General features: G+C 36.0%; 1 protein-coding gene across 1 annotated transcript in view; it reads left to right on the top strand.

The window, feature by feature from the left end:
• The window catches only part of LOC102039365 (transcription factor RFX3-like), a 69,738-nt gene that overhangs the window by 39,740 nt on the left and 2,627 nt on the right, over positions 1-27,371 (top strand). The window contains exons 2-3 of the mRNA XM_005425585.2: positions 11,009-11,133; positions 20,987-21,084. Coding sequence (XP_005425642.2) covers positions 11,017-11,133; positions 20,987-21,084 — 215 coding nt within the window. The 5' untranslated portion in view covers positions 11,009-11,016. The remainder of the gene's footprint in view (positions 1-11,008; positions 11,134-20,986; positions 21,085-27,371) is intronic.

The raw sequence follows: 27,371 nt of genomic DNA, 5'->3' as shown, positions 1-27,371 counted from the left end.
TGCAGCCATGTCTCCTCCCAACCTCTTGTGCACCCCCAGTCTCCTTACCAGCATGGTGGTGTCAAAAGCAAAAAAGGCCTTGGCTCTTTTTGTAAGCAGCCTGCTCAGGAATAACAAAAGCAGCTGTATTTTATCAACCCTGTGTTCAGCACAAATCCAACATGTAGTCCACTCCAACAACCATGAAGAAAATTAACTCTATTCCAGCCAGAATTACATGATGACTAGAAACTTCTTTTTTTCTTCTTTTTTTTCTTTCTTTTTTCTTCAATTAATCCTCTTTCAGTAGGAATACAAGCATGTGTAAGAATAATTTAGGATAAGAGGGTAATTTAGGGGAAAAGTATAAGGATAAGCAAGGCTTGTTTGGCTACACAGCTGCTGGGTGCAGAATGACAGATGTAAATGAGAATGATGAAGTTCATCTGGACACTCTGTGTCCTTATCATCTTCTACATTCCCTGCCTGTTGACATCTTAATTATTTTCTAATTGCATTGTATTTCAGAATTATATTGCATTCCCAGCACTTTCTTCTCCATTTATGTGAGTTGACACCATAACAAGCAGAGTCCCAGTTGTAGCTAAGGTGTGAATTACTGCAGCTATTACTACTGGATAATTGGAACTGTTGTAAAATTCTGAGAGACACTGATCAAATCTCCAAATTTCAGGCACGCATTTTTTATGCTCTACTTCTAGTCTGTTACAAGCTAAGAATCAAGCACTAATCAAATACACTGGTCTTCAGGCTTCTCCTGAGTGTTGATACCTATTTTCAGACATCTTTGCATTAATCTGTTTCTTGCAAGTAGTTGCAGACTGTGGCATACAAGCCAATATGATAAAATACTGTACTTGTGATTTCTAATTCATTTTTTTGGGTGTCTGAGTATAGGGTGAATAAGAATTTATTCATTTTTCTGTTTTAAGCAAGCAAGGTAATGTCTCAGAGCAAGAATAAACTGGTATGTTTCACAAATAGACCATCTCGGTACAGGGAAGGAAAGATCCAAGGAAAGATGCCTCAGATGATGTCTCAGTCATTACCAAGGTAAAATAGTCACTAACTTGTCTCTTGACATGCATGATATATATCCTTCTCTTACAAAATAAAATTGCAGGTTGAGGAAGACAGGAATGAGAGAAACTGTTGAGATTTTATCCGTTCCATTCATTGTTTAAGTAGATTACATACAGTTATCCCTGAAGTAATCCTGCCGATATCCCAGCTCTAAGGCTATTTGCATGTTTCCCTCGTCAGCATAGAAAGGATTTGTCTTAGCTTGCTTCTTTGTTTTAAGGCAATCTAGTCCTTCCTAGTGGCAGAGTTAAAGTATTCTTGTTGAAGTCTTGTTCCTTGTACTTTCATAGATAAAAGACAGCTGTAGCTTCTGTATTTAGTAACCAAATGGATTTCACATGTGGTCAAGAAAGCCATCGTGTCTTGAATCAGCAATGATGTGGCCAGCAGGACCAGGGCAGGGACTGTCCCCCCATACTTGGAATTGATGAGGCCAGGCCACAACTCAAATCCTGTGTTCAGTTTTGGGCCCCTCAGTACAAGAACATTGAGGTGCTGGAGCATGTCCAGAGAAGGGCAGTGGAGCTTGGGGAAGGGTGTAGAGTACAAGTCCTATGAAGAGCAGCTGGGGGAGGTGGGGATGTTCAGCCTGGAGAAAAGGAGGCTCAGGAGAACCTTACCACTGTCTATGACTACCTGAAAGGAGACAGTGCAAGATGGCAGCATCTTCTCCCAGGAAACAAGTGACTGGACAAGGGGAAACTGCCTCAAGTTGCCTAGAGAGGTTCAGGTTTGATATTAGGAAACATTATTTGACTGTGGTTAAGCATTGGAATTGGCTGCCCAGGGAACTGGTAGAGTCACTGTCCCTGGGAGTGTTCAAACAATGAGCAGACTGGGCATTTTGTGCTATGGTTTAGTGGCCATGGTGGTGTTCAGTCAAAGGTCAGACTTGATTTTGGAGATACTTTCTAGTGTTAATGATTCTACAATTCTGTGGTAATTTATCATCGTTTTTCAGAGCCTAAACCTGAGATGTTTAGAATATATGTCTCCAAATAACTTTAAGTGTATCAACAGTATTTTTCAGTAGGATTCTCAAATCTCAGAGTAATATTCTGTATCTTAGTCAAGAGAAGAGTATCACACAGTAGAAATAGGAGCTGCAGAGAGTAGGTGTCCAAAACTTGCCATGATACTGCCAGACAATGTGATACCTTTTCTAATTTAAACATCTACTTAATATATACATATTAGTAAATTTTTCTAGCATAAACTTGGTTTTGTTGTGTGCTTCTATCAAAACACTTTCTGTTAAAATAATTTAAAGTTTTAATTGTACTGTAATGCAATACTTCCAGCAAAAATACAGAATTTAATCTAACTCAAAGGTGTTGTACACACAGGGTGCCATCACATAGTTATTTGCTTACTGTAGTATGTATACTAGGCACTTCAGTTAAATATTGTGGGGATTAGGATTATGTATCAGTATCAATGCTGTCTGCGTAAAATCATGTCAAGTATGTATGAGCCTGTAACGCTGTTTCCAATGTTTTGAACTGCTTCAGCTTCTCAAAAACTGAAATATTAAGATTTATGCATCCTAAGTAAAACAACCAAAACTTTACCTATTTGGAATCTGATAATTTTGTGATGTGTGGATTTTGAAGCAAACTTTGCTGTAGTTCAGAATAAGGGAGAAGATGTCTCTCTTCATTTTCTTTTCCCGTAGATGCACAATCTTACATTAGAACTGTTGTTCTCTAATATGATGTAGCAAGACAGGATCATTCTGTTGAATCTTTTATTCTGTACATTTTCCAAATTTTAAAGATATTTTAATATTAAACCACTTTTAGTTTCTAGACTGCTCTGAATAGCCCATTAAGAGCTTTCATCAGTTTTTATCCTAAGCTTTCTTTCCTATCCAGTGACTGTAAATTCTAGTTTGGCAAATGATATTGGTGATAACCTGAATATGATGTGGTGGGCTGTTATTGGGTGGAACCTATGTCTCTCTCTCTGCATTCTCTTTTTTCTTTTCTCTTCTTTTTTTTTTTTTCCTTTTTTTTCTTAATTGGCTTCCCCTGTCCCCATTCATAGGGGCACTGTGGGTTGTCGCCTGTCTCACCATCTGTTTAACTACTCCTAAGGTGATGGGTGAGGGAAAAAATTATCAATACAGCCATTGGGGCAATAATTCTGGCATGAATTTTTTCCTTCTTCTTGTACCTAGTGAGGAAATGTCTAACTCTGAAGCATTTGGAAGTTGCCAGTGTATTAATAATACCGTAACTCTTAAGTGTTAGGTTATGACATGAGCTAAGGCAGATCTGACTCTTTTCAGTGGTGCCCAGTGTAGGTACAAGAGGTGGTCCTCTCTCAACCTGAACCAAGGCTTTTTCTGGGAGGCTGACTAAGGATGGGTATGAGCTGTCCATAGAGGCTGTGGAGTTCCTATTCTTGGCTGTATTCAAAAGTCACCTGGGCGTGGTCTTGGGTAGAAGGTAGGTAGGGTAGCACTGCTTGAGCAGGTCCCTTCCAGTCTCTGGGACTGTTCTATCATTTGGTGAAAGTCCAGTAGTAAGAATCACAAACAGAAAATTTGTGACACAGAGGTGACACATGGAGAGCATAAGCTATTTCTTCTAATACTGCTCATTCTGTTAATAAAGTAGATTTTTCCAGCTGAAATGTTTTTACTTTTTCATTTTATGTTTTGATCTACTGAGTGGTCAAAATAAATACAGTCTCCATTTTGACATTACTTTTTCTCCCTTTATATCATTATTATTAGGTACACGCTCAATCTTTTGATGAAAGGACTGCAGCACAGTATCATACTAGAAGAAAGAAACCCACCCAAACACCCGTAACTCACTTCTTAAATAACCTAGAGATCTCCTTTCTCCATAACTGTATAAGTTATGCAGAAGCAAAAAAAGCTGTTTTGTTCAGGTGGTTCTCCTGCTTTCATGTTCTTCCTCAGAAAGTAATCAAAATGCATTTTGTTGTTGATAATTTTGAAAGGTGTGAAGAAGTAGCATTATACATGTTAGACTTTATAATTAATTCTGCTGTTATCATTAGTGCCCTAGAATAAGATCTTGGCTCAAGCTAGAAATTTCATTTGATATTGTAGCTATTATTCTGCATAGAGATATTTTTGGGAGATTGTGAACATGCTCATTCCAGCTTATGACAATTATGCTAATATAATAAAGACAGATGCCTCAGTATCTGAGAAGTACCTGAGTACTATTAAAGATGGATAATGCTTGATTAAGTGTGAATTAAAAGTCATGATATACTGGACTTAGCAGTGTAAATAGCAACTTACAAAGCACACTAAACTTGTAGAAATGTTCTGTAATAAAATTCTTTATCAAAACTTGTTTCTGGTTAAACACTACAAAATACCATCCCAACAAGGAAGTTCCTGTGAACTTCATCCTAGATTGTTTCCTGAAGACATTTTTACTTCTGAAAAAAACAAACTGTAAGGTTAGATAGCTAATGTCCCTCCATTGCTGCCATTCAGTCATGTTTGCTGTCCCAGCACATGACTGTCATCTCAACAAGGCGATAGTCCTGCAGGTGCACAGAGGTCTCTTCCTCATGTTTATTCACCATGCTGAGTGTGGGGCAATTCTATACGCCTTCACATATGAGCTCTTCAGACAGATACTTCAGCATGCTGATTTCTGAAAGAAGATCTGTGTGGCTTCCTCATAAACATGCCTTGTAGCTACTTCCTTGCTCATATGCACATGCTGGAGGTGACCCTGCTTAAGCCTCATTATTTGACTGTATGTTGTCTTTCATTCATGTCACCCCATGCCTTTGCTTGTCGAACTTGTCCACCACTCCTTCACTGGGCTGCTGGAAAATAATTTCTTCCCCATACCTCTCCGTGCTCCAGTCCCTTCCTACCAGGTCAGCTATCATGCTGGCAGAAATATCTCTGCCCCAATTGATGAGGCACATCCCAGCTCTCCCAGGTTGTTAACCTCAGAGATGGCTCTATGGTCATAAAAACCAAAGTCCTGTTGCTAATGCTGGTTCTATAACCAAGTGTTGACATGCTATATCAGTGCCCTCTTCCTCACATGCTTTCACCCAGGATGAAGGAAAACACCTCTTGGACTTTTCTACTCACAGACTCTCTAGTGGACAAACTAATGCTTTAGAATAGCATAAATGTAATTGTTTGATGGTTTGCTAGTCTCACAACAAAAATTTTGAGGAGCTTTAGCCTGTAAGTGAATGTAATCTTGTTGCTGGTGTGTACTAATGGGTAAGGCTGCTGTGTAATACTGGTTAATTTTCCAGCAAGTGAAGATACAATTTTGATGGTTTTGAAGGTAAAATTAGTAAGCAGATCAAAGTGAGAGTGTCATGAAGTAGTCATTCAATCTAAGCACCCATGCACTGTGATCTCCTGGCAATATGGAATTTCATTATGACTGTTGTTAACTAGTACTGTACCATTCTTAGGGACTTAGTAAGCAACTGATCATCAAGACAATGCTTTTTTATCTTACAAACTTTCTTTGAAGGGGTTACCAGCAGTTTCTACTTGCACAGGTCCCTTCCCGTGTGCACCTCTGTATCTCACCCTTCTGTTTGTTACTCTTTTACAGGGTTTTACTACTCAGAAGTAGTTACGTAAGTCCAGAGAGGCAGCTTCTAAATTTCATTCTGTGCCATTCAGTTAACTGTTACTCCTCCATAAATCTGTGACAAGCTGAAAAAAGAGTAAGGAAATCTGTATTACTAACTGCAGTATTTAGCAACTAGTACTAATACCAGGCAGAGTCCAGCTGCCTACTTTGGCATTCACAAGAACCTTGGGAGAAGACAAACAGTCAAATAGTGTTTAGTAAGACACTGGAGTTGTAACATGAAATTCCATTAATATCTAGAAACTATTGTAATATTCTGTTCTTCCTCTGTGAATAGGTTGTGTAATCTGTCTTCTACTCTGGGGTAACACAACACAGTTATGAAGTAAATTATTTATAAAATTTTTGTTTATACAAAAATTGAAAAGGAATGCTTATGTGAAACTATTATGAAAACTGTTTCCATTTGTACTCTTGTTCAGGAGCCAAGCATTCTGTATTAATTGTTGAAACAATGTTTTGAGTTTTCCTTTATAGTGAAACACATTATGTTGCTGCAAATTCTTAATTAGTATATTGGCTATTCATCATTATAAATAGATAAGATTTTAAGATTAGCCTTTTATTCTTACTATTAAAAGCCTACCATTACTGCATGTGATTACGAGATCTAGTTCAGTTTATCTTCTGTGATGTTTTGTTTAGGCTTCTAGAGGAGAAAAAAGAAATTTCCTGCTGCACTTTAAAGTAAATTACAGGCTTTCATTTTCTGCATTGAATTAAAGCCTGCTACATTATTTGATCTAGACAATAAAGCATATGTAGCTGAACAAAACTTTGCAAACTCTGGTTGCTTAAAAAAGTAAATTAGTTCAGTGTGAAGTAGTCCAAGAACAAAATAAACCGTAATCTGACACATTTTAACAATCCCTTTTGATAAGTATTAGAACAAGTTATACTCTTAAACCATCCTGTCTTCATATTTGAAGTCTCAAAAACAGAAGGATTCCAACTGAGAATTTGGGTATATTAAAAAATCTTTAGGGAATTTAACAGACAACATGAAACGGTACAGAATATATAGGAAAGGAATAATTTTCAGCTTTGCCTAAGTGCTGCCCATTATACTGAGGAAATACTAACCTTGTTGCATGCAGCAGCTGGGCCCTGACAGTATCTTTTCCCACTTGGAAGGGTTAATTAGTCTTCTTTCAGAATGCGGCCTTTTTAGCTTACATTCACATCATGCAACAAGACTGGCTATACAAAGCAATACCATTTACAGATGGGTGTGTCCGACTGCTAAATTAGGCAGAATAAAAAGGACCTTGCCAAACATTCATCTGTTGTTTGTCATACACCTGACAGTCCAATTAGGCAAGGATGTCTTTTCTGCTGGAATATTCATTTCCTTTACTTACGTGGAGTATCAGTGAAAAAATGTGAGAGTCTGCGTTTAGATTATTTCTTTGGCCTTAATCCTAGCCAACAGCCAAGCCCCTGCAGCCACTCACTCTCCCACTGGTGGGACTGGGGAGGGAATCAGAAGGTAAAAGCCAAAGAGCTCAAGGGTTGAGATAACAGTTTGAAAGGGAGAGCAGAAGCCAAACACAAGAGAAAGTAAAACATGGGATTAATTCAGTGCTTCCCATGGACAGGCAGGTGTTCAGCCAGCTCCAGGATACCAGGCTCCATCACACTGAGCATGATGTCACAGGGTCTGGAATATCCCTTTGGTCAGTTTGGGTCACCTGTCCTGGCTGCATCTCCTCCTGACCTCCTGAGCACCCCCAGTCCCCTCCCCAGTGTGGCAGTGCCAAAAGCAGAAAAGGCCTTGGCTCTGTGCAAGCCCTGATCAGCAATACCAAAATTATCTCTGTATTATCAACCCTCTGTTCAGCACAGCCCAGTGCCAGCTTCTGTGAAGAAGGTTAATTTTACCCTAGCCAAAACCAGCAGTGTGTTCTCAATACTGATGCAGTGTAAAGGAATTACACTGACTTGATGTGATGCTAGAAAAACTTCCAGTAAATAGGAAGATACTTTGGTTGACTGTCAGACAATATTGTATGGCACCTAGAGGGAAAAATGTGTACAGTGTACCGAACTATAATAAAATTCTGTATTTAGGATAGAAACTTAAACCAGAACAATGGAAACAGTCCTGGCTGAATGCCGGGCGCTCGCCAAAACCACTCTGTAACTCCTCCAGTCCTCAGCTGGACAAGTGAGAGAAAATGTAACTAAAAGCTCATTGAGGAAGATAACAACAGGGAAGGATCACTCACCAATTACCATGACAGTGAAAACAGATTCGACTTTAGGAAAATTATTTGAATTTATTGCCGATCAGATCAGTGTAGAATAGTAAGAAATAAACCTAAATCTTCAAAAACCTTCCCCTCACTCTTCACTTCCTCCCAGGCTTTGCTTTATTCTTGATTCTCTACCTCCCCTTCCAGCAGTGCAGGGGAATTCAGAATGGGGATTACCATCAGTTCTTCACACATTGTTTCTGTGGCTGTTTCCTTCTCAGGGGGTGAACTCCTCATACTTTTCCTCAGCTTCTGTGTAGGGACCCTCACACAGGACATAGTCCTCCATGTATTTCTCTGTGAGTTATTCCTGTGGGCTACAGTTCTTAACAAACTGCTCCAGCATAGGTCCCTCACATGGGATGCAGCCCTTCAGGACCAGGCTGCTCCAGCATTACTTTCCCCTGGAGTCACAGGTCCTGCCAGCAAACCTGCTCCTATCTCAGCTCAGGCACCTTCTGAAACCTGGTTTTCCACTGACAGGTCTGCAGGTTCTCTCACATACTCTCACTCCTTCTGTGACTGCAATGTGCTTCTGCCCAGTAAGTGTTTTTTCCCCCTTCTTCAATATGTTATCTCAGAGGCACTACCACTGTCACTGATGGGCTCAAGGCTCAGCTTTGGTCAGCACTAGTTCCATCTTGAATTCAGCTGGCACTGTCTTCATCAGACACAGGGGAAGCTTCTGGCAGCTCCTCAGAGAAGCCACCCATGTGGTCCCCCTTGCTTGCTACCCAAGCCTTGCCAGACAAACACAATATACCCATCTCTCCTTCCTCACCTGTTCTTTCTGAACAGCCTGCACTACAGCCATGGGGTTAATCTCACCAACTTTGAGTAATCACAAGTAGGTCGTAACTTTCTAGCAGCATGGAGGCTTCCAACTCCTCCGTATTTATTGTGTGGACATCTATTTTAATTGTTAAGATTTTAACATATAAATGTAATCTGAAGTTCTACTTCTTTATTCTTTTGTGTGCTGATTTTTATCAGATGTGCTGGGTCCTGAAGTGCATCCACTGCTTAAAAGTACAGGGTTCAGTTAACATGAGACTCTGAGAGTCTGTTGATTAATCTGAAATTAGTTTGATCAAGAATTTATCAGTCTTTCTGAATATTTAAGAAGAGGAATTTAAATCAATCAGGTGTTCCATAGGCATGGTTTCCTGGAGTTTAAACCAAGAATGGTCCCAGCTGGCAAGATCCTTGCCCTATTGCCTGACCTCATACCAAATTTATATACCTGTTTCCTGCTTTGTAGTGGCTACATTTGAATGCAAAGTGAACTAGAGACAATTGGAGGGAGGAACTGCAGAAACCCAGTCGTAAATCAGCTTAAACTGCTGTGGAACCCAGCCTTGAGAGAACACTTTGATGTTGACACCTGTTTCTGCAAGGAGAACACTGAAATTTTTTTAATACAGTAATTAATTCCTCATGTTGTCTTGTGGTATGTCCTTCAATATTTTTATTATGGTTTTGTCAAAAAAAAATTGTTGAGTTTTTGGAGGAGCTAGTTGTTTGGTGGTAGTGGTAGGGATTAAAGTTTCTTCAGTGTCAGCCATCTGGATTTCATGAGTTAAACTGAAAAAAAATCATTTGCATAAGTCATTCTAAGTATCTACAATTTTTTTCCGTATAAATCTCTTTTATTATGCATGATAAAGCTACTAATTTTTAGTGACAGTGGTTCTCAGATTGCCAAAGTATTTTGTAGCTAATGTAGATTAATAGAGACTGAGGGCAGTAAAAGTTTTCACAGAACATTTGGATTACAGACTAGTAATTTGTGTTTGTTCACTGTGATTGTTCACAGACACATACAGTTGTCTGTTTTGAAGGTACCAGGTTGTCTTGGTTTAGAGCAAAATTTTGGGAGAGAGAGAGAGAGAGTCTTTAGAGGGGCTCTAGTAGGAGGATAAATTCAATCGGCTTCTTCTCTTCACAACTAGTTTGGGAGAAAATACTTCTTTGAAGAAAAGTGGAAAAAAGCTGTTTATTAAACAATAGAACTTAACAATATTAAAACAATAAAACTTCTTGCCGCTCTAAAAGAGATGACTAATTGAGAAAACTCTCTCCGGTTGCAGCTTAGCTCACTCAGTCTCTTATTAGTCTTTTTGGTGCTGGAATTCTCACAGGCTAGAAGAACCTGCCTCATTTGTTTATTAACTTCACTGGTTAATCCACTGCTTTAAAAAATTTACAAAGAAAGGGAAATAAAAGACTGATTCACAATTTTGAATTCATTTTGGTTTGTCACTATTAAATTGTATTGTCATTTTGGCTCTGCAAATTTGAGGAATCTGCAGCTCACAATCAATGTTTCATATGAAGGCATGTCATTCTTGGTTGTCTTTCTGATAAGTTTTCTTTGTCAGGCATTTTCCTGGATTCTTGAACCATTTCTTCATTCCACCCAAATTTTGTTGTTCCCTTAAAACATCAGGGTCATGATCATAGGCACTTGTCTACCATTTATGTATTTCTAAATGGTTTTAGAGTAAAAAAAATTCTTAATAATTGCTTTAATGCTTTCTATTGAAGAAGGTTATTTGAGTGGCTTTTTCACTGTGACTCGTTAAATGCTTTTCAAAGGTTACTTTCCAAAGTAGAGGCCTTTGTTCTGTGGCCTGCTTCAAGTTCAGCTTTGAATTTGAATGTATAGAGATTTTAGTGCAATTCAGTAAGACAGAGAAAAAATGGTTTTGAATGCTGACCAGTTATTTACAAGCTGAGAGAAGGATCTGCTGCTGATTTTTCTGAGTTATTCGTAAAGGGACAAAGCTCAGATAAGTGACACATTTCTTCATATGTAAGCAAAAGATATTTGAAATATAAGTAAGATAAAAATAACATAAAACTCAATTTATACAAACGCTTGTGCTAGTAGGGGAAAAAAAGTCTTTGTGCTCATAACAAGATTAGTATTAATTTTAAAATATTAATAGAAATAAGGGACAAATTAGTGTGCTAGTGTAAGTGGCAAAATAAAAACATTTATGCACTAACTTTTGGATTTTATGTTTTAATTTTATTCAGAGATCACAATGCAGACATCAGAGACTGGGGCGGATACAGGTTCAACTGTGACTTTACAGACATCTGTGGCTGGCCAGGCAGCAGTTCCCACACAGGTAGTACAGCAAGTACCAGTTCAGCAACAGGTATGTAGCTGTTAATTTTAAGATTGAAAAAAAAATCCTAATAATAATTATTTACTACTACTACTACTACGACTACTACTACTACTACTATTATTATTATTATTATTATTATTATTATTATTATTATTATTATTATTATTATTATTATTAATTTATTTATTATTAACAATATAGTGAAGAACCTGGTTTTGTGCAAGACTGCTAAAGGAACTTTTGCTCTGCTTTTATCAATTTTAGTTTGCTGGAATTAAAATAACCAGAGAAAACAAGGTATTTTCAGGTTCTGTTCCTTAACTAGAGCATCTTACAAGCTCTGATAGTACTCATACATGATTCTAGCTACTATTCATTATATAATTCATGCAGTACCTCACAGAAATTTGCTTTATGTTATTGAATATTTACATTTTTTCCTTTAAATAATGCATATGTTTCTGAAATTATTGACTATATAATTTTTTCATCTGTTTGGATGTCCAAGTAAGTACAATACAAATGTAAATATGAAAAGCACTTCTAGGCTTGAAGGCATGCAGATATATGCATAGTTTGATGCAGATATATGCACAATGTCATGAAAGTTTTTGTGATATGACAGTCAATAACTCACAATGTAAATTTGCCAGGGAAGGAAGAAGATTTGTGTAGCAGCCAGCACAATGCACTGTTCTGTTACATGAGGTGGTTACTCCTATGCAGCACCCATGAGCTTTAGAAGAAATGGAGGCAGAAGAAAATGGGAAGCTAAAAAGGAAAAGTAGGGAGGTAGATGGGGATTCAGTGTGAAAGCCACAATAACTGTCTAGGACTTTTCCAGAAAACACAAAAATTAGCTGTCCTGTGATGGGTATTCTGGGTGACATTTGATGTTTTTCATTAAAATCTGACTTCCCATTTTCCAAATCAGTAATATGAGAACTAGACATATTTTATTAAACAGTGCCATTCACTTCTGTGCTGGTGGAGCTTTTCTCTCTAAATTAAACTCTTCAGCATTTGTTAAGTTCTTAAATTCCAGTGCATTTTCATATATGTGTTTTGCAGTCTCGTACGTTTCAGTTATATTTTTTCCTGTTATGTAGACTCAGTTTGTAGTGCCTTGTAGTTTCATTACTATGGTACGATGATTGATCTTAGCTACACTTTTTAGGAGATTTGTCTATAACTCTTTTGTAGGATTTCTGAGTGAAAGACTATTTTCCTTTGTGAAATACAAAGGATAATTGTTTGATTTCGTGATGACAGATGTTAATACATGTCATTTATATGACTTGTTCCTTGCTATTTCTGTATTTCACTTTTTCAGATACAAGATGGCAGTTTGGTAGTGTTAGATGGTTGCTTGTTTTCGGCATATCAGATGTACAATGGTCTAATATTACATACTGAATTTGTGAAGTACTGGTCAGTGTGAAGGACTGAAAACTGGTAAACTGGTAAAAAAAATGTTTTACTGGTAAAAAATGTTAGTGTCATATAGGATACTTTATAGCAGTTCTAGTATTTGTATTGATCAAACTGTAAGATCAGGTTCTATGAATTTGTGTCTACGACTACTACTACTACTACTATTATTATTATTATTATTATTATTATTATTATTATTATTATTATTATTATTATTATTATTAATTTATTTATTATTAACAATATAGTGAAGAACCTGGTTTTGTGCAAGACTGCTAAAGGAACTTTTGCTCTGCTTTTATCAATTTTAGTTTGCTGGAATTAAAATAACCAGAGAAAACAAGGTATTTTCAGGTTCTGTTCCTTAACTAGAGCATCTTACAAGCTCTGATAGTACTCATACATGATTCTAGAAGAAACTGGTTTTGTGCAAGACTGCTAAAGGAACTTTTGCTCTGCTTTTATCAATTTTAGTTTGCTGGAATTAAAATAACCAGAGAAAACAAGGTATTTTCAGGTTCTGTTCCTTAACTAGAGCATCTTACAAGCTCTGATAGTACTCATACATGATTCTAGCTACTATTCATTATATAATTCATGCAGTACCTCACAGAAATTTGCTTTATGTTATTGAATATTTACATTTTTTCCTTTAAATAATGCATATGTTTCTGAAATTATTGACTATATAATTTTTTCATCTGTTTGGATGTCCAAGTAAGTACAATACAAATGTAAATATGAAAAGCACTTCTAGGCTTGAAGGCATGCAGATATATGCATAGTTTGATGCAGATATATGCACAATGTCATGAAAGTTTTTGTGATATGACAGTCAATAACTCACAATGTAAATTTGCCAGGGAAGGAAGAAGATTTGTGTAGCAGCCAGCACAATGCACTGTTCTGTTACATGAGGTGGTTACTCCTATGCAGCACCCATGAGCTTTAGAAGAAATGGAGGCAGAAGAAAATGGGAAGCTAAAAAGGAAAAGTAGGGAGGTAGATGGGGATTCAGTGTGAAAGCCACAATAACTGTCTAGGACTTTTCCAGAAAACACAAAAATTAGCTGTCCTGTGATGGGTATTCTGGGTGACATTTGATGTTTTTCATTAAAATCTGACTTCCCATTTTCCAAATCAGTAATATGAGAACTAGACATATTTTATTAAACAGTGCCATTCACTTCTGTGCTGGTGGAGCTTTTCTCTCTAAATTAAACTCTTCAGCATTTGTTAAGTTCTTAAATTCCAGTGCATTTTCATATATGTGTTTTGCAGTCTCGTACGTTTCAGTTATATTTTTTCCTGTTATGTAGACTCAGTTTGTAGTGCCTTGTAGTTTCATTACTATGGTACGATGATTGATCTTAGCTACACTTTTTAGGAGATTTGTCTATAACTCTTTTGTAGGATTTCTGAGTGAAAGACTATTTTCCTTTGTGAAATACAAAGGATAATTGTTTGATTTCGTGATGACAGATGTTAATACATGTCATTTATATGACTTGTTCCTTGCTATTTCTGTATTTCACTTTTTCAGATACAAGATGGCAGTTTGGTAGTGTTAGATGGTTGCTTGTTTTCGGCATATCAGATGTACAATGGTCTAATATTACATACTGAATTTGTGAAGTACTGGTCAGTGTGAAGGACTGAAAACTGGTAAACTGGTAAAAAAAATGTTTTACTGGTAAAAAATGTTAGTGTCATATAGGATACTTTATAGCAGTTCTAGTATTTGTATTGATCAAACTGTAAGATCAGGTTCTATGAATTTGTGTTCTACTCCTACAGAAAAATGGAGAATGAGCAGGACTTTGGTATTTGTAAACTTTGTGCAAAGTTTCTACCTTTTTGAAAACTTCTAGGATATAATTGGGTCCTTGTTTGTTGAGTCGAGCTGCCTACTGAAGGAGCCTCAGGCCCAGCAGTTGAAGTCTCTGCAGTGGGAGTGTGACTGCCGGAGAGTCTCATGAATGGAAAGACCGGGAGTTTTCCTTAACATATTTTCTTACATAAATAATGCATTAATCTTTGTCACCAACTGTTTGTATCTTTTCTAGAGTAATGTTAGTTGTCCATTAATAATGTTATATGTGTGTCAAAATATAGAAGCCAAGGATGAAATTTGGTTTTTCCTTCTTTGATTATACCTTAAAAAGAACGGCAAGCAGTATTTTTGTTGCCCTATCTGAGTGTGTAAAATTGTTTCTCATCACCTTTACGTACATCTCCTTTAGTACTGGTACTTCTGAGTATCACCTTTTGTATTGAATGCACCATCATTATACTGGAATGTTTTTTCCTGTGGACATAGTAAATTATATTTTTCTGATTGACTCTTAACACTGAGTGTATAATCAGCATAATGTTTGAGAAAAGAAATATAAAGGAACGGGGTTTGAAGATCAAACAAGAATGTTCGGAAGTCCAATGCGGACAGTATTGCAGTGATTGAAACATATATGTATAGGAGATATGTGTGTAGAGAGATGATTAGATTATGGAAGTAGTGAGGAGGAAGGGAAGAGTGAAGATGTGACTATGGTATGCCAGCAGGAAATGTGATGAAGAATGTAGGTGGTATAGGTGATTTCAGTTCCAGGGTTGAAAAAAAAAAGGGATAGCAAATATGAAAACAATCACTGTGTTGAGGAAATTGCAGGTATGATCTGTCCTGAGGAATTACCTGTGTATAAATTTCATTGGCATAAAATTAATATTACCTATCTTTAGTAGGGATAAGTCATTTTGCGTAAAGAAAATTAGGAGAAAGAGCCATTATAATGACTATTTTAATAAAGACATTCTTTTGATGGCAGAGGGAGCACTTACTATTTTTGCACATTCAAAATTACCAATGCTGAAAGCTGGAGAGAAGATTTTAGGCAAGAGTATATAAAATATGGTTTCTTTTTAACTATGATTTATAATGGACATGCTTAATGATTTAACTGTATCCAAATTTTGATTATATTTTCTTGTGACTATACATTGCTAAAAACAACGGGACACTTCTGGGATTTTGTTAAATTCAAGGATACTGTAACATGAGTTTCCATGTATATAGAACAATTTGGTATAAGCTGAAACTTCCACATCATGTTTTGCAGTAATTTATTAGTACTTTCTAGTGAATAATGCAGTTTCAGATTAATTTGTTTTTAATTAATATTAAATGTATAGTATTTCATTTTTCTAGGGAGGTTTCTGTTTCTGAAGTTTCTATTCCTGTATGTATGTCATATTTAAATGACATTGCCTGAATGCATTAATTTGGGGTTGATTTCATGACATCATGTTTCTTATATGCACAAAAAATTTTCATTTTTTTCAAAATGAAATATTTTTGCCCTAAAGAAGAGCAAGCTGAATAAGTGAAAGGGCAGACTAAGAGCCTTTTCTCTTCAGCTGTCTTAGTACTCAGGCATCCTGTCTTTTGAAAAAACAATCAACAAATTAGTAGCTTCTAATATTTCCAGCTAAAACAAATCCCTAATTTCCATATAGCTGGTATTAATATGCAACTCTTGAAAGTCTGCTGTAATGCTCTAAGAATAGGAGCAATAAAGGTACCATTTATGAAAACCTGGAGTTTTCCTCTTCCAGAAGTGGCTCTAGTAGCAACTGGTTTCATGCAACACAGCAGAAGTCACTGTTGAGATTGGATAGAGGGGAATAAGAAGCAAAAAGCAACAACAGTTAGACCAAAAATGTGGGAGTGTAATTAAATTTTGTTTAAATAGCCTAAGAAGTTCTCTTTGTCTTCTGTTTCCTTGAATAGGGGGATTTTTCATTAATATATGATTACTTTTTCAACAGGCAGTCTTCAGCTCAGTGCAGTAAGCTTCTAAGGATTCAAAATTAAACTCACTTTTGAGTTCATGCCATGTGATATGGAAGAATTGGGAAAAGAAAACTGAAATTAAGCTATTTTGTAAAAATATATCCATGCAACTCGAGCTGGCAAAGCATTTCTTCACAGTCACTGAGTTCGGTGGCCATCGCATTCACAAAGCATTCTGTCATTCATTAACTGGAGATGCAGACTTCTGCTAATCAAAATTTCTCCTAATGCAAAATCATGTTTAGCATATGAAACACATAATCATGAGCTGACATTAGCCATTATATAAATATGAATATGCTTAGAATATAACAGCATGTGCTATTTATATGTTACTTGCCAAAAGTAATCCATACTAATGAAGGAAAACGATTATTTTTATCTCCAAGGACAGAAAATGTTGCACATACAAGCTGTTTGCAAAGACACAGTGGATAATTATATGTTCTGTTTAAAACAGAGTTTAAAAACCCTTATATATATATATATATATTGTTCTGTTGCTCTAGTCCTTGCTTAGTAGTACTTTGAACAGAAGCACTTTTTATTGGAAGTCAAAGTTCACTCTTACATTTTGATTCATGCCTTCAGTATAATTTCAGCATTTCAGTATGGTTTTATATGCTTTATTTTGTGGACAAATTTTCATTGATGAAATGTAACTTAGTCCCTTATTTGTTCCACCAAGGTAGTATAATTAAGAATACAATTTATTTTTGCCTTTTTTTTCTTCTTCAGCTAGTAAATATAACTACACATGTATATTGAAATAAGTTTTCATTCACCTCTTGTTGTCCTGCAACATTTCAGGTGCTTGCTTCTAATCCTATTCCAGTTTTTTATTTCAGGAGTCACTGAAGCAAGAGGAATGAAAGCTCTACTATCTGTTGTTATTTAAGTCAAAAATTGCTAAAGAAGTTTGTTAATTTTCTGTTTTCCAGCCAGAAAATAATGAAAATTACCATGGCTAGTTCACCAGTCCACCCTAGAAGATAATTTTTAAACATGCATGCTGCTGCTGTTTCATAAATATTTTATTGTGTTTTCTATTTTGAGCCCATTTCAATTAATTATTGGATAATTTTTAATATAAGAAGGCCATTTAGTTTTAGGGCTCCGGGAGGCACTGCAAGAACAGGCAACAATTTCTGCTCTGCCCCAAAAGCTACATGACTTAGCTGATACCGCTCCTTTAACAGCTTAATAAAAGGTGAAAAGATAATGATAAATAAAACAGTTGTGAAGAAAAAATCTACCTTTTTCATGTTTTCCACAATTTTTCATGGTGTTTTGTTTCCTCATAACCAACTTCTCTCAAATAATTTTGTGCTCATAGAGAGTAAATATACACATCTAATTTCTTTCTGTTGAATATTAAAAAGAAGATTCAGAGGCACTAGATTTAATTCTCATTAAAAAATTAAAAATGAAATAAAATAGGAAATAAAATTAGTATTGGAAATATCATACAACAAAGACTTTCATCATGGCAGAGGTTTCATGTACAAGGCCATCCTAAAGGCTCCTTACTTATTTTATTTGTCATAGCTTGACAGGAAAAATATTTGCCTCTAACCTTCCCCACCCTAAAGTTCTTAGTACATTGCAATACCACATAGTGACTACAGCTTCCTTTGGCAGGATAATGAATTATGAGAAGCTGAAACAAAGTAAGTTTTCTTGTAAACTTCTTAAATTACTGTATTGAAAAAAATAAATTCAGTGGCCCTCTTTGTATTGAACTTCAGTGTTAAGGGAAAAACATTTTGATTTTTGAAAGTAAGGTAAAATGTTTTAATACCACTGTAGCATATCCATTCTTAAATGTTGGTTTAAAAAGCAAGTTACTTTCTATGCATAAGAAATCCTGATGTTTCTAGTAGTACTACATGTTAGGCTGCTAAAGTACTTCGATAAAAACTGCTGGAAAATTGCAATTAAGCAATGAAAGTTTAGTTTTAACAGATATTGGTATTTTTTTTCATGGTAAATTAAATTTTTGTTGTTCTCACTCCATATTAGAAGAGAAACACATTTTGGAATTTTTCAGTTTCCTGTCCAATAGACAGCAAACATTGATGCACTGTGTACATGCTTTGTCCCTGCAGTATCGTCTCAGTTCTGACAGAAAGGTCTTGCACTGTGCTGTATCTGATGCTTTTGAAATGGGTAGCAGCTTGTATTCAAGAATAATATAAGGATATAATAATGCCTTATATAGAAGGGGAAGGTGACCTCTCTGTTTTAATGCTGTGTTTGTACACAATGTAGAGTTCCATTTTACCAGTGTATGCAGGTTATAGGGAGAAAACCATGTCTGCTTTATTAACAGCAAAATAGTGTGGGTTATTGTCAATAGGAACTAAGCCATATTCAATGCGTGTGAATAGGGAACAAAGTGCATTTTGGGAGTAGTTGGGTGAGAACATGGAATTGATACTGACAACAGCATCATTTCCACAGTGTTTCCCCAGCTGTGCTACTGAGAGAGAAAATGGGGCATCTCCATTACATGCCAGGTGACAAGCTACTGGTTTTAGGAACAAAGCCTGTTTTCAAGATGTTTTCTCACAGCATAGGTCAAGTGGATCAGTTTGGTGTTCTGTAATAGACTGATCAACAATGACTCCCCTTCTCCCACTGATTAAAGGGAATGGAATTGACTCACCCAAAAGGAATAAATATGCCTAGCCTTAAACTTTAAAAATATCACAACAGTAAGTTGCATATATGTTTCACAATAAAGCACATACGTGTTTTGGCCAATTATTGCATGAGTTGGTCATTTTGTCAGAGTTTGGCAGATCTAAATTTTGAGTGGTACAGATCAATAACAAGGTTACAGGTCTTTCTTACAACGGATTTGGATCAAGCCCATTCCATGAAATGATGATTTGAATTAATTTAAGTTATGAAGTCAAAAGGGATGGAAATAGAAGTCATTTAATTTTGGGAGATGTTTGCACAATACAGCTATCTCTATTTTTTAATTCAGAGAATTTTCTAAGGTCGTAGTAATGTGCGCAGTTTTGATTAGTTTTTGTGATTACTTTGAGAACTGAACCTTTCTGTTAAATAACTAAATATTGTTAGGAGAAGAAATGTACACAGTTACCTTGCCTTAATAATTAAGGAGACATCTTCAAAGTATACTTTTTGAAGTTGAGAGATTGTATTTCAGGTGTATTTCTCAATTTATGTAATTATTCATATGGGAAATAATGAAATATAAGATTTTAATAGATACCTTAGCCATTATGTTCTGTCTTATTTCTGTTAGTGGACAGAAGCATCTGATTTTTCATCGTGGTAATATAGCTGCATTCTAAATTTTGGCTGTTTTCTCTCTTTTGCAGACTTTGAGTTTTACTGTCAACCTAAGGGAAGGTTTCTGTAAAAATCTAGATTTTTGTTTCAGAGTCAGTATTATGGAAAAGTAGGAAATGTGCTTATTTGCAGAACTTTTTAAAACACTGCAGAGGTGAAAGTATTGGATTAGGATATTTTGGGTTCGTCAAGTGCATGAAACCCAGACTGATCTGGGATTAGGTGTTTGCAGTCGTTAGAACCAAATGGTTTAGATTGAAGTAGCCTTATAACAATAAATATGAGAAAAATTATTGTCACCTAATGTTAAATCTATTTGCTGAATAAGTGCATTGATTCAATTGCTTGGGTAAAGTTGTGTCAATCTGTGAAGTCTCTGTGAGTCCTTTAGAATACTTTAGATTCTGGACTGCTCTTGAACCAAAACATGGCTTCTCTGAAAACTGGAAGGTGTAAAAGTTGAAGTTCTTCATCTTTACTGTGGAAGAAGACAAAAAATTAGGATTGGAGAGAAAATTTGCATGACCTGAAATATTCCTACAATAGTATATGAATCAAAGGAGTTGATAAGTAACTGTCCTTAGTGAGACATGTGAATATAATCCATGCCTTACTGCCTCTTGTTGTTTAGTTCATTGGAGTAAAACCAAGTTGTGTTGGAGTTTTTCATAGCTGATAATATTCTGGGAAAGGGGTGACTCAAACTTGGGGTTTTGGCCAATAACTATACACCACAAAAAATGTTCTATCGCTGTAATTTAACTGCAGTTAAACAAGAGCTAAACCATCTTAATGAGAACATTTCTTTCTAAACTTACTGCAACATATTTGAGCTATGATTTTAAGGCTTGTACTGTTTACTACTTAAACAGAATAAGAAAAAGAATAAATGATGTAATGAAATGATACTTTCTTCTGTAGGAAATGTTGTTCTTCAGCTTGGTACAAAACAAAGTTACACTTCATCTCATCTTTGTGTTCTCCAGTTTTGCCTTTGACACTGAAGATGTGCATGAGTGTACGTCTTCAGTGTTAGGCTTTTGTTCACCAAACTTAACAGCAAAAATATTGTGTAAGAACAGTAATTTTCCTTGCTAGTGCTGTGATACGCCTTTAGTAATTTTGAGAACAGAAATATCCCAAATTGTTTAGAAGCCACTAGGTGCACTGGAGCATTGGGTGCTTCTTTATCATATCCCAAACTTCTGGTTTTCTTGTTTTTGGGTACTTCTTTATGATATCCCAAACTTCTGGTTTTCTTGTTTTCAGGTACAGCAAGTACAGACTGTGCAACAGGTACAGCATGTCTACCCAGCCCAGGTTCAGTATGTGGAGGGAAGTGACACAGTCTACACTAATGGAGCTATGTAAGTTGGAAAATGGTCAGAATTTTAATGTTCATTAAAATGTGAAGTTAAATACTTTCAGTTAAATATTTTCAGTTACATTCTATCAACTATTGTATTTTAAATTAGAAAGAAAAATTATTCAATTGCAGTTCTTCCAGTGTCAAAATAGTTTTTTGGATTAAACTGTGAATTCACACTGTTTGTTTTTATTAAGACAGAAGTTTTGTGTAAGTAGAATTCTTGTGATTGTTTTAGTTGCCCCCTGTGTGGCATAGTGTTGTTTGAAAAAGTATTTTCTAGTTCATGGGTACATTCTGTCTGAAAGACATATTGTATAGCTTCTGTCCTCAGGACAAAAGGCAGGGACTTCTGTCTTCCTGGCTGCAATCCTAGTGGCAAATGATAGAAAGGTGCAGCAGCTGTAGACTATCTAATAATTTAATTTCATTTGTGTGTTTCATAAAATGAGATCAGGTTGGTTTTTTTTTCCAAAGGAATGAGGAAAAGCAGAGGAAGAAAATTAACAGTCTCATTTGCTGCTTCTTTAATATCTTGTTTTCACATGATTGTGCATTTCCTGCTTTCCTGAGCAAGCTTTTTCATCATCAAGTTTCTTTCTTCAATATGCAAACTAAGATAGACTAAAAAAAAAATCTAGATTTGATCTGGCCTCGGGACATTACCTAGTCTAATAACAGGCTTGGAGCAATACCACCTTTGAAATTGGCTCAAACTTCAAAGTAGAGTGTGTTGCTTGGAAAGGAGCTTCTCAGTGTCATTTTTTCATTTACCATTTTTGCTTTCTAACTGGCTTTTTGAAAAAGTACAATTTAGAAATTTATTGATTGTCTAAAGATACTTATTTATTGATGATAATCCAAAAGCAGTTTAAAAGAGTTGTATTATTTGGATTCAGAGACTTAGGTTGCTGATACTGATGGTGTTCTTTGATCATATCTTCTAGCACATTTTGATTTATTAATTTTTCATGTACTGTCTTCCCTGATTTTCTTCTCACTTGTAAATGCTAAACAATGTATTTTAAATATGCATTTGACTTCTCTGTTGTACTGATTTTGTCTGGGATAGATTCATTTTCTTCCTAGTAGCTAGTACACAGGTGTGTTTTGGACTTGTGCTACAAATGGCGTTGATACTATCTACTGTGAAGAAAGTAACTCCACCCCAGCCAAAGTCAGCGCAGATGTACAGCAGCATAATGTCATTGTGACCATGACAGAACCTATTAGCCTCCAAAAGGGGTCATTCTTAAGTATGCTATTTTTCAAGTTTCTCTTTTCATTACTTTTAAATTCTTATGTGTGCTGTTGGGAATTTTGGCAGTTATAAAAAGTGTCCTATGCTACTTATTACAGTCCAAGGGAAAAACAGAAGCAGATGTGACTGACTGCTTGGTATGAACCTTCAGGTTTCCATTATTTTATTGTATTTCTGTGTCTGAATCCCTCTGTCAATTGCTGCAAAATCAGTCAATATGATATAAAAGAGGAAAGCTCTTCTTAGCATGTGAGCTAAATCTAGATTGTTTTTCTGTCCTACAGAGATCTTACCTATGTTGTTGTGAGCAGCAATATAGTGGACAAGGAATTTGTTGTTCAATCCTTACAGGAGGATTAGCCTTTCTAATGATTGTAATTTCGTTGATGGAGAATGGACCCAGTCTGTGTTTCTACTCAGACTTTTCAAAGATTCTATACAGTGAAGCACATTTCCCATATACTTTTATACACCAGATTTTGGGTAGTCTGCCTATGATTATGTGTTTGATATATTTTATGATAAATCAAAATCTTAATTCTAACGCAAAATCAGATATAGGATTGTTCTGTGATCTATCAAGCAACAATACTGCTCTGGCAATGGAATAAGAAGTCTGCAAATCATAGTTAGCCTGAAGACATGAATTCATACAGGAGTCTCTGTAATAAATTCTCAGCATGCCTGATGAAAGATTGCCTTCCATTCTGCTCTCATGAGACCTCACTTGGAGTGCTGTGTCCAGTTCTGAGGTCCTCAGCAATTAGAAGGACATGGACCTGTTAGAGCAGGTCCAGAAAAGAGCCACGAAGATGACAAGAGGACTGGGGCACCTCTCTTATGAGGACAGATGAGGACAGATTGAGAAGCTTTATTGTAACCTTCCATTACTTAAAGAAGGCTTACAAAAAAGGTAGGAGAGGGGCTTCTTTTACAGGAAGATAATGACAGGCTGAAGGGGCAATGGTTTTAAAGTAAAAGAGGAGAGATTTAGATTGGATGTGACAGATATTATGAAGAAATTCTTGGCTCAGAGGGTGGCGAAGAAGGTTGTCCAGAGAAGTTGTGGATGTCGCATCCCTGGCAGCGTTCAAGACCAGGTTGGATGGAGCTTTGAGTAACCTGGACTAATGGAAGATTTCTGCCCATGATGGGGGCAGCTGGACTAGAAGATCCTTAAGGTCCCTCCTGACCCAAGCCATTCTACAACTCTGTGAAAGAATTATCCTTTATTTTAAAATATAGCACTTGCAAACTAGCACTGATTTAAATCCATATACAGTAGCAACAGAGGATGCAGTTACAATATATATCAGGAAAAAGTTACCTAATTCTGTGCATTATAAAACTTAAGAAGTTTGTCAGATTTCACATTCTTTGTCAAGTGTAATTGTTGTATTCCTGTAATACAATTCTTCCCACGCATTTTATATCATGATTTGTCTATACTTAATAGTTATTTTGTTTTATTATAATTGGAGGCAATATAATTATACAAGGGGTGTAGCCCACAACTTGTCACATACATTGTATTATATGAGAATATTTGAATTATGTTATCTGCATTTGTCTCTAGTTAGCAACAGTTTTGCTTATCAAGCATGTCACTCTATCCTGAAACAAAAGTGCATTGTTGTTGCAATGGCATGTACAGGCTTACCTGGCTGTTCAGGATATATTAAGACTATTATTGCTACACCTATGTTAAGAAGTCAGTTGGTTCCACATACTAAACGTGAACTATCTTCTTACAGATTGTAACAGATGAATAAAATGTAGCCATTTACCTGGCAGTTCTGATGCGGCAAACAGGCTTTTAATTGCTGGGATTTTGCAAGGGTTGATATTGCTGTTGGATCCAAACCACATTCTTCATCAAATTGTTGTACAACAATCTGTGGTGTTTATGTTGGCAAAATGCACCTTTTATGCAAACCCAAGAATTTACTATTGCCTTAATTGAAATCTTAATGGTAAAATAAAGTAATTATTATCAATATAGTTAAAATTGTTATCTTCCTGCTAGTTACTAGTATCTATCCTTTTTTCTCTGACATTAGCCTTTTCCTTGTACTACGCTTATGCATACTAAGGTGAATGGCTCCTGTCTGAGTTAGAGAGTTACAGTAATTTACCACTAACACAGGTGTTATGTGTGGACAATGTATGATGGGTGGTGAGGGTGGCACAGTGTGTCCACTTGCAGCTATTTTTGTCTTCTAGCACAGTCTATACCTTATCCATATCAGTATATTCACTGGTTTCCATTTTCATGTTTATCTGAATTTGTTTTATGTGGTCTATTTTTGCCAGAATGGATACTTCTTCAATACTGTTATCCCACCTCATGATTGTCTTTGCTACAATTTTGATCTAGGGTCCTTGTTTATTCTGTACAGAATAGCTATTTGATATTAACATCTGTTAGAGCAATGCCTCAGCATTTTAATTATAGGTTTCATACCACACAATCATAGAAAGCTTAGATAAAATGGAAAAAGATTAAGTAACATTTACCTAATTGTTCAGTAATCACTACTGGAACAAAACTCTAGACTAAGACAGAGAAGCCTAGACAAAGAGAGCCTGACAAGCCCAACTCCTGAGGTCTTGCAGATTTAGTATGTACCCTTTGACATGTTCCTAACAGTGGCAGTACCGTATTTCTTGGACTGTAGGTCTGCTGTACTTAATCAGAATTCTAGAAATCTGTAATTAATGTTTCCTTTTCTGTCTAAATTACAGATCTGAGAATAGAATTTATAGAACGACACCTTTGTTTTCATTTGCTGTGTTCCCCGGCTTGCATGATTTTCTGTAGCTGTGCATTGTATGTGCTTTTATTGCTTTGTTTCCATGTGGAAAATGGTCTTGGGCTAGGTGTTGAAGATCTCAGTTCTTTTTTATGGCTAATAGATGCTTCTCTGTTGTAGTGAAATGGCTGTATCATGTTCTCTTGTGACAGTCTCAGGGTGTATGGCACTTCCTTTTCTTCCCTTTGCTTAGGATACATCACCTCCAGAATCTGGCTGTGGTAAGGCCTTCCCTCAGTGTTAGACAAAGGATTCTATTCTCTCTAGTTTCTGTGAAGCTCTCTATTAGCTTAAGGACCACAGAATTATCCTAAAAACTTAAAGCAGTTTGAGGATATTGATCTGACATGAAAGAATTTCTTGGTTTGGAGGTTTTCTGAGGTTGAGCACTCATACATAGTGGTCAAATGGATTGGATATTTACATAGAATGTGATCATAGGTGCAGATGGCTATAAATTGTTTCCAGTGTGTGCATGTGCACGCTGAAAACCAAGGGAGGACAGGAACAAGTTTACTCTTTCTGTGCCATTGTTTTGTGGTGTTTTTTTTTTCAGAATGTCAGTATCTTTGAAGAGACAGAAGTGTCTGTAAAATTTGGGCTCAGTAACATTATATTAGAGTCTGTAATGTAGGATAAGACATTGCAATTAATTTGTGTGCTGATACTGGTGCTTAATGAAATGAATTATTTTCTGGTTTCATGTGCAAAAGAATAGTGTTTTAAACAACTTTTTACTACAACTCCATCTCTTTTATTTCTAACATTATATTTTATAAATCATTATAAAATTTATGTAAGCAAGCAGTGAGGCATAATAGGAAATGCCTTGGATTATTGTACCTTGCAATGCTAGTCTGTGTCTTGCTGGTATTGTTAATTTCTAGTGTGGCATCTTAACATCAGGCACCTGCTCTGGGCTTGCTTAATCTGAATTCACACAGTGCCTGACTTTTTGTTGCTTGCTGTCAGGGTAAACATTATCTAGTTTGCACAGCCTTCTGGAAACTAGTATACTGCAGCCTAACTACTTAGACTTTAAATTTACTTGTAACTGGTAAGCTTTCTTCTAATGCCACATTCTAGTAAAGCACTGAACTTCACAATGTTTCAGTAGTAGGAAGTAGCATGTTCTCTTGCCTTCCTGCTATGACAAGCAAGAATTAATCATCAATGTGTACTAATAAAGAGCAAGAAAACTTTGAGATTACTCCCTGTGTGATTTTATATGCTGCTGTTAAAGGAGAGAAGAACTAGGAATGCTAGAAGGCTTTTAAAACCTTTGCAGTGGGAAGTAACTGACTATGATATGTGTCAGGCTATTTAAGAAAGTATAATGTATTTGTGCTACAAGTGCTGTGGAGAAATAGAAGATCACTTCCTTATTTGAATTTATTTTCCTCTTTGCTGCAACTTTATTTTAAAGGGTTGCCGTGTGCAATGACCTTAAAACATTTCAGTCTGCTTTCTAAAAACATGATTTCTTAAAACTGCTTTCTAAATCATCTTATTCAGCTGCATTTTTAATTTCCAGATAGAATAATTTTGATTTATAAATTAAATGTCTTTTTGCTAAGTTGTAATTATTATTGCATGTAATAATAGTTTCATCTCACTTTTAAGTACACTGTTGATCTCTGTTCTGAAAGATTTGCTAAATCATCTCCAATGATTAGGTGTTCTAGAAAATCTGGTTGGTTGTTGGACCAAATGGAAGAGTGTGTTTATTTTGGAGTCAGACCCACTGATGTGTGTCCCATTGATACCCTGATACAGAGTGCTATTATAAGCAGAAATAGGTGCTCTGTTACAATCAGTCCTTACATAGAGACTGTGTGTGAGATAGAGGTCTACAGATGATACCTGTGATATACCTTAACAAGGTAAAAGCAAACATATATTTCATCTCCTGTTCCACAGCAAATCTGTGACTAAATTTTCTTCAAAATTGGAAGTATTCTCTAGGATTTGCATTGCTTCCAATATTCAATTCCAGTTTTGCGAGTGAGAGTTGTTCTCCTTGCATCTTTTGTACACTGTATTTCCTCTAGCCACGTCTATTTTTACAGTATTGCAGGAACTTGCAACAAGAACTTGCAGCATTGCAAGAACAATGATCTTATCCTTTCATTACTTTCCTTACTGACAGCTGATACCAAGATTTTTCTTTCCTCTTGTGAGAGAAATTACAGTGTCAGTCACTTGGTGATCATT

The sequence above is a fragment of the Geospiza fortis genome, unplaced genomic scaffold (assembly GCF_000277835.1).
Source record: "Geospiza fortis unplaced genomic scaffold, GeoFor_1.0 scaffold491, whole genome shotgun sequence".
Lineage (NCBI taxonomy): Eukaryota > Metazoa > Chordata > Aves > Passeriformes > Thraupidae > Geospiza > Geospiza fortis.
This window is presented reverse-complemented; position numbering and strand designations above follow the sequence as displayed.